The 8,457-nt window shown below is 46.7% G+C and overlaps 1 protein-coding gene across 8 annotated transcripts in view; it reads left to right on the top strand.

The window, feature by feature from the left end:
- The first annotated feature begins 343 nt into the window (after nt 1-343).
- The window catches only part of MTMR14 (myotubularin related protein 14), a 51,757-nt gene continuing 43,643 nt past the window's right edge, over nt 344-8,457 (top strand). For 6 of the 8 annotated variants that reach the window (XM_070390654.1, XM_070390652.1, XM_070390653.1 and 3 more), the window contains exons 1-3: nt 344-635; nt 1,464-1,612; nt 5,968-6,076. In XM_070390654.1, the coding sequence (XP_070246755.1) occupies nt 474-635; nt 1,464-1,612; nt 5,968-6,076 (420 nt within the window). In that variant the 5' untranslated portion in view covers nt 344-473. Of the gene's footprint in view, nt 636-1,463; nt 1,613-5,967; nt 6,077-8,457 lie in introns of those variants that run through there. The other 2 variants (XM_070390657.1, XM_070390660.1) reach the window with 2 other exon arrangements.

Here is an 8,457-nt window from a genome sequence, read left to right as displayed (position 1 = left end):
GTTTATTGTTACTATTATTACTGTGGTTGCCAACACCAGTTTCCTCCTCTTCCTGTAAAAAGGTTTCTTTCACTCTGACTCTGCTCCTTTCCCATGGTTCCTCCCTCCTCCTTCCCTCACTCCCCCCCAGCCCCCGCCTCAATGGTTTAGCCCGGCTTCCCCAGGGGAAACCCCGAGGGGCGGAGCACCAGGTGTCTGCGAGCGGCTCGGCCCCCTCCCCCGAGACCACTTGGATCGCTCCGCGTCTGACCGGGGGCCGGTGGTCGAGGGGCGGGGCGCGGGCCCCGGGCTCCGATTGGTCAGAACAAGGTAAACATCCGGATGCGTGGGGCGGGGCCGGAAGTGGAAGCGGAAGGCGGCAGCTAAAGCGGTTCTGGTGGTTCCGGACTTGGAGCCGCTGCCTCCAGGTGCCATGGGCCGGCCTGAGGCGCGCTGAAGGGACGCGGGGCGCTGCAGGGACTTGGGGCTGGGCCATGGCTGGCGCTCGGGGCGCCGCCGCCGCCGCCGCTTCGGCCGGGTCCTCGACTTCCTCGGGCACCCCGCCGCCGCAGGAGCCTGGGCTCGGGGAGCTGCTGGAGGAGTTCTCGAGGACTCAGTACCGGGCCAAAGACTGCAGCGGGACCGCCGGCTCGAGAGTGAGTTCGTAGGCGTCGTGAGCAGGAGCAGGTTCCTGGGTTGGAAAGTCAGGCGGAAAGGCTGAGGTTAGGGGTCAGAGGAAGGAGAGGTCCCAGGGCTTGGGTCCGGAGAGGAAGGGTCGGTTTAAAACCGAGGAAGGAGGAACCGAGGTCAGTCTGTGGCAGGGAAGAAAGTCCTTTGGGTTTGAGACAAGGGTTTTGGAGGTCGAGGATCAGAGTGAGGAACTGAGGAGGGTTGCTCCCTTGCACCTGGCAGGGACAACATATTTAAAAAGTCTAACCCGCAGGGTGTGATTTAAAAAAAAAGCCTAGACAGTATTCCTCTGCTTCGAAGGTCACAATGAAGGAGCTGGAGTAGTGGGGCTGAATGGAGTCAAGAGGTGAACTATGTTGCATCCTTATACTGTCTCCTACACAGCCTGAGGCTAAATGCAGGCCCATCCCTCTCCTTCCCCTGTAGAGCAGGAACACAGCCCACACTCTCTCTGGTCCTTTATCAGAAGCAGGTTTCAGTTCTTCTTTTTTCTACTCTTGGAATTCTCTTCGGTCTCATCGCCAGACCTGGATGAAAGCTGTAATCCTCTCCTTCAAATGCTTAACAGTTTCACTGAGGGGTTCAGTGTCCCTCCCATAGTATACCACACCACATTGGTTAATGAGCTACACAGTTAGGGCCTGTGACCCTCCCAGTAGGTCTTTTCCTGGCATTGAATAATAATCATAGAGGCATATGTCATTCTCAGTGACCTCTCCAGGTCATAAATCACCTAATTCTCCCACTCAGAGCCCCAGAATCTTCTTTATACTCAGGTCTCTTCCTCTGTGCAGGTTGAGCGCATCGAGAAGAGATGTCTGGAGCTGTTTGGCCGAGACTACTGTTACAGTGTGATCCAAAACGTGAATGGGGATATCTGCGGCCACTACCCCCAGCACATCGTGTTCCTGGAGTATGAAAGTTCTGACAAGGAGAAAGACACGTGAGCATCATGTGACCGGGGTGGGCCTGTCTGGGGAGGCCTTGACAACTCATCCCCAGATTTGGGAACTCTGCAGCTGAGCAGAGCACTGGGCTGGGCAGACTTACTTTCCCCAGGTGTTAAGCCTAATCCACATCTTTGTTTACTTCATGGTTTGATAGGTAAGATTGGCAAGACAGCATGGCGTAGAATGGTGGAATGGAGGTAGGGAGTCACAGCCCTGGACTTCCATTTCGCTCCCACTCTACAGCAGCTAAATGTCCTAAGACTGTTGACTTCACACCTCATCTCTTTGAACCTGTGTCCTTTTTTAAGGGAATGTGGATGGGAGGTGTGCTGTATCAACATGCTTTATAAGCCTGAGGTCCGGAGTCTGATTGCCTGAGTTTACATGCTGGCTGCGCAACTAACTTGGGCAAGTTACTTACCTTGTTTGTCTGTTAGTTTTCTTACTGGTAAGTGTACCTCTTTAGAAAAGTGGCTAGTGCGATCTCTGATGAAGAATGTGGTTATTATAAGCCTGGCATGTTTGTTGTGAGAATTAGAAATAAGGGCTACCATTTCTTTAGGGCCTATCAAGGTCTGAGTGCTTTCATACGAGAGCAAACATAAAGCACCTGGCACAGGCTGCAGGCTGTAAGTGGTCAGTAAATGGTAGCAGTTGTTTGACAGTAAAAAATAATCCCAGCATTTAGGCTCTAGGAAGTGCTTTATGCTAATCACAAAGTTTGTTCCCCTAGTCTCCCTGCTTGTTGCGAATGTTAAGGGAATTCTGGGAGCTGTTTTCAACAATACTATGAAAGCCTGGCCCCATGAATGCAGCTGCAGTAGAGTCATGCTGCAAAGTGTAGCAGGCCATCCCATCCATCAGTGCACCCAGAACCTGGCTAGAGACTCTGAATCAGTCAAAATCACAGCATAACAAGGTGCTCCAGTGATTTATTTGCACATTAAGGTTTGAGAAATGCTATTGTAGGCCTACCAGCAGTCTGGTGTGTGTTTGGGAAGACCCCATGGTGGAGATCCTTTTCAGCTGGAATTGGAAGGATGAGTAAGGGTGCCCCTGAAATGTCCTTGGGGACCAGCTGGTACAGGGTCCTGCTCATCAGGCCAAGGAGAGTGGATCTGGGGGTGTTAGTGATTTTATTTCCTGGCATTCCCTGAACACTCATTACAATCACAGATTCTAGGACCCCTGAATCAGATTTTCCAGCATCTACATTCTCAGATTGCTCCCTAGATCAGTCTTACATATGCTATAGCCTAAGCACCAGAAGTCAAAGAAGGCTTTCAAGCAGAACAACCAGTTTGGAGGAGTTGAAGGATAAGCTTTAGCTTTCTCATCTGTAAAATGGGATGTCCATAGGTGTACCACATCATGAGCTTGTTGTGGTGGGGTTCACTGAGAAAAATGAATGTGTTAGAAAAACAAATTATATGTAGATCACAGAAATTGTGTCGTAGCCTCTGTTGTATAACCTAAGAACTCCAGGGTTCTCCAAGCCTAAAGTTTCTGAAAAAGAGCTCTTTTCCTTTGCCCTTGTCCTCATTCCAGTGCTGACTGGTGGTTTTACAATGGCATCAAGGTACTAAGTTCAGCTGTAGTCCAGATGGTGCTTTTCCAACTTGATTTTGTGAGTGAATCACCTGAAGCTCTAGTTCCAGGGCAGAATCCGACTCAATAGGTCTAGAGCAGGGGTCCTCAAACTACGGCCCGCGGGCCACATGCAAATACAAATATTGTATTTGTTCCCGTTTTGTTTTTTTACTTCAGAACAAGACATGTGCGGTGTGCATAGGAATTTGTTCATAGTTTTTTTTTAAAACTATAGTCCGGCCCTCCACCGGTCTGAGGGACAGTGAACTGGCCCCCTGTTTAAAAAGTTTGAGGACCCCTAGTCTAGAGTGTGGCTGAGCTGCATTTTCTAACAAGCTCCAGGTAATACCAAACCAGCCTGTAGCAGCAGTTCTCTAGGAACTCTGCTTGGTTGCCTCACAGGAGCTTTTCTGGGAAGGAAATAAGTTTAATGCTGATTCATCCTAGCCCTTAAAGAGAAGGAAATTAACGTTTGTCAAGTACCTGCTATTTAGCACATGTTAAGAGTTTCAGACACTAACTCAAGTCTTGCAGCCACCTAGTGAAGAGGATAGTATCACCTCCATTGTACAGAAGAGGAAATTTATTTTTATATTTGTAAAAAACATTTTTTTATTGATTTCAGAGAGGGAGAGAGAGAGAGAAATGTCAACGATAAGAGAATCGTTGATTGGCTGCCTCCTGCAAGTCCCACACTGGGGATCGAGCCTGAAACCTGGGCAGGTACCCTGACGGGGAATTGAACCGTGACCTTCTGGTTCATAGGTCAGTGCTCACCACTGAGCCACGCTGGCTGGGCCAGAAGAGGAGATTTAAACCCGAAGACATAGTTAGCAGAGTGGGATTAAAAAACAGGTCTTCTTCACACTGCTCTGTTCCCGTCTGCCTTTTTTCCCTGCCATCATCAGGGCTTTCCCACCTTGTCTAGCAGATTGTCACCTTTCAGGCCAGGGCTACTGTGGTACATTCCTATACCTGCAGTTGTTACTGGAGTTTGTTTCTACTTTCCACTCCTTGCAAGGACTTGAAGTGATACTGAGTGGGTGATGCCTGTTGGTTGAAGAAAAGGGAATACATGCATGTTTAGGTGGGAAGTAGAAAATTTTGCTTCTTTACATATTTGGCTTTGGTGTTAATATGACCCTAATTAGACTGAGTTACACAGGATAGAACTGGATTAAGGAAGTGGTTAAGTCCGCTTAACACATCTCTCCAGTTTAGCCCATGATCTGGGAATAGAAGCCTGGGCAGGGATCTCTGAACAGCCAAGACATAATGTTTATCAACAAGTGTTGGTTGAGCTATTGCCATGTGGCAGATCTAGGGGATCTATTTGAAGTCTCATCAAGTAGATGAAGTCCCTGTCTGTAGGTCTAGTGCAGCCGTGGGCAAACTACAGCCCGTGGGCCGGATCTGACCCGTTTGAAATGAATAAAACTAAAAAAAAAAAAAAAAGACCGTACCCTTTTATGTAATGATGTTTACTTTGAATTTATATTAGTTCACACAAACACTCCATCCATGCTTTTGTTCCGGCCCTCCGGTCCAGTTTAAGAACCCATTGTGGCCCTCGAGTCAAAAAGTTTGCCCACTCCTGGTCTAGTGGGTAACGCAAACCAAAAAATAAGCAATGACAGTATAATGAGCCAGAATTAGGGAAGTACAGATGAGTCACTGGGGGCTAGTTCTGCACCCATTTCCATTGTGTGTATGGGGGTGGGGGGTTTCCTCACACCACCAATTCTCAAGACACCAGTTGGGTGTCCTACAGTTCAACTCAATAATGACACTACCCAGAGATGTATCAGATTCCATAGGGTAAAGACTCAGTCCTGCAAAACAAACATAAATCCATAAGCCTACACTTATTCAACTATGAGTCATGTGCCAAACAATTCAGTGCTTCGCACTGTAAGATAAAGATGCTAAGGCCAAGAGAGAATAAAAATAAAAACAGGAACTTTGGAATAGAAACCGAGTTGGCTCTTCGAGTAGGGGAACCAAGAAAATAAGCCACCAACTAGGCTAACAAGTATAAATGTGCCTGCCTCTACATTAAAGGGCTGCACAGAGCCGCTAGGAGGGAAATGCTGGCATGCTCTCCACCCTGGTTTTGCCGAGAGTGTGCTCAGTGGAAGGACTCAACCTGGGAGAATCAAATGTATTTAGAGCACAGAGGGAGCTGCTGGTGTGAGCTAAGGGAGAGTCAGTGAGGGATCTACTGATTTCATACGATTTGAAAGAGGTGTGACTTGCTGTCGCTCATTACTATACCTGACTCTTTCTAGAAGCTCCCTTACCAAACCAGTGTAATAACTACTATACTTCTCAGTGCCAGAAATGGCTTCTCTTTCATTCTCTGTCCCAGCAAAAAATGGCCGTGTGTTTTCTAGAGGGTCCCCAGAGCACCTGTTACCTTACTCTGGGAAGAAAATACTAGTAATCAACATTCAGTTTGTTGTATATATTTCTGTATTTTATATACCATGTTTTCAGAGTAGCTGACTTTTTTATTTCTCATTTTAAAGGTTCTGAAATCAGGATGACTTAAATTTTAATACCTATGATATAGCATTTTTTTCTTTTCCTGAAAAACATAATCCATGATCTGGAATTTAGGGATTAGAGCACTTACTAAATTTCAAATGAGTATTCACATACACATGCAGACCTACCATGGGGTCTTTGTAAAAACAAGCACACACATCCATGCCTCCTTAGAAACCAGCCTGACCTGCCTCTCTTGTCTGTGCGTCAGGTTTCAGAGCACTGTGCAGGTGAGCAAGTTGCAAGACCTTGTTAACCGCAGCAAGATGGCCAGGTGCAGAGGACGGTTTGTCTGCCCAGTGATCCTGTTCAAGGGCAAGGTAAGACCACGCCATAGCCTCACACTCCCTGAGACCCGCTTCTGGGGTAACTGGCTTAATGCAAAGTGTAGGATAATTTTGTTTTTGGCCTTTGCCAGCCGAGTATTGTTGGTTACTGGGTGCCTGGTGCAGGCCAGAGAAACAGACCAATTCTGATAACCACCTTCAAGAATCAGGCTAGGGCCAAAACCGGTTTGGCTCAGTGGATAGAGCGTCGGCCTGTGGACTGAAAGGTCCCAGGTTCGATTCCGGTCAAGGGCATGAACCTGGGTTGTGGGCACATCCCCAGTAGGAGATGTGCAGGAGGCAGCTGATCGATGTTTTTCTCTCATCGGTGTTTCTAACTCTCTATCTCTCTCCCTTCCTCTCTGTAAAAAATCAATAAAATATATTAAAAAAAAAAAAAAAAGAATCAGGCTAGGGCCTGGCCAGTGTGGCTCAGTGATTGAGTGGCAACCTATGAACCAGGAGGTCACCTTTGCTTGGGGCATATGCCCAGGTTGCTGACTCGATCCCCATTGTGGGGCATGAGGAGGTAGCTGATTGATGATTCTCTCTCATTGTTGATGTTTCTTGCTCGCTCTCTCCCTCTCCCTTCCTCTCTGAAATCAATAAAAATATATTTAAAAAATAAGTCTAGGTAGGGAAGGGGTAGTCACACCAGAGTACCTCCCCCCTGTGTTCTGGAGCCAGACTGCCTAGGTTCAGACCTGCCTGTACAAGGCCGTTTTCTCCTCTATAAAATGGGAATAATAATCATGCCTACATCAAAGGTTTATGGAGTCGATTAGATCAAGTCAGTTATTACATTATTGTTTATTCATTTTTTCAATCATATAATTCATTAAGTATTTATTAAATGTGTACTATAGCCCATGCACTGTTTCAAGGCTTATGTTACATCAGTATTAGACAAAATTCCTTACCCCCATGGAGCTTATATTCTAGTGACTGTTGTTAATTTGACTCCCCAATACGTTCTCATTTCACCTTTTTATAATTCTTTGACATAATTGATATTCTCATATTGCAGGTGAGACTCAAAGAGGTTAATAATTTCCCCAAGTTTACTTTAAACAACTAGAGAGCTGGGATTTGAACCTATCCCAAAACTTCTTCAGGCTACCACACTAATTTAGAGTCACAAGGTGTGGTGTAAGAGGAACTCACCAAAGAGGGACAGTAGTGTGGACTGGCCGACTATGCCTCATTAAGTGAGGAGGACTTAGTTTGAGAGCATGGGAAGATAAGCAGAATAATAATTGGCAGGAGGAGTGGGAGGGTGTTCCACGCAGGTGATATAGCACAGGAAAAGGCATGGAGGCAGGAAGAAGAGAGGCCAGGAAACCTCCTGACTGGAATGGAAGATATGTGTTGGAGCTGATTGAGTACAGGAGGCTAATGCTGATCAAGCTGTTTGCGTTGACCAGGAGAGCCACTGTGATTCTTGAGCAGACAAATGCAGGACAGAAATAGCATTTTAAGGAAGATTAGTCCAGGAATAGTGACCTTAAAGTAGAGAGCCTAGAGGAGATGAGGGGAACAAGGATGCAGTCGTTGAGCGGGTGCCTGAGTGCATGGGCCATAGCTTCCACCTCAGTCGCTTACAGACTCCAGCTGCAGTTACCCAGCATGAGTGGTCCGGGACCAGGGCAGGGCAGTGAGGAGGAGGGATGTTTCTGCCCCTTTGGGTCTTTCTTTTGCAAAATGGGAGAAGGGCAAATGTGAAAGGAGAGGTAAGAAGGGAGATTTAGCCAAGGGCTTCCTTAGAAAATTTTCATGTTCCTGGGAGTTTCCAGAACTCTATTTTATTTTAATATATTTTATTGATTTTTTACAGAGAGAAAGAGAGAGGGATAGAGAGTTAGAAACATCGATCAGCTGCCTCCTGCACACTCCCTACTGGGGATGTGTCTGCAACCAAGGTACATGCCCTTGACCGGAACCAACCTGGGACCCTTGAGTCTGCAGGCCAACGCTCTATCCACTGAGCCAAACTGGTTAGGGCCAGAACTCTATTTTAAAGATCATTGCTATACAGAGCATAGTGCTTGTTACTAGAAATTACACAGGATATACTCAAACCACTGTTTCTCAAAGTGTGTTCCATAGAACAGTAGTTTAAGAATATATTTTTGGCCCCTGACCAGTTTGGTTCAGTGGATAGAGTGTCAGCCTGCAGACTTGGGGGGTCCCAGGTTTGATTCCAGTCAAGGGCATGTACCTTGGTTGCAGGCACATCCCCAGTGGGGGGTGTGCAGGTGGCAGCTGATCAATGTTTCTCTCTCATCGATGTTTCTAACCCTCTAACCCTCTCCTTTCCTCTCTGTAAAAAATCAATAAAATTTTTTTTTTTTAAAAAAAGAATATATTTTTGAGCC

This window comes from Myotis yumanensis, unplaced genomic scaffold (genome assembly GCF_028538775.1).
Source record: "Myotis yumanensis isolate MYYU_CA2020_CCGP unplaced genomic scaffold, mMyoYum1.0.hap1 SCAF_14, whole genome shotgun sequence".
NCBI lineage: Eukaryota > Metazoa > Chordata > Mammalia > Chiroptera > Vespertilionidae > Myotis > Myotis yumanensis.
The sequence above is the reverse complement of the archived record's forward strand: the minus strand, read 5'-3'. Positions and strand labels throughout refer to the sequence as shown.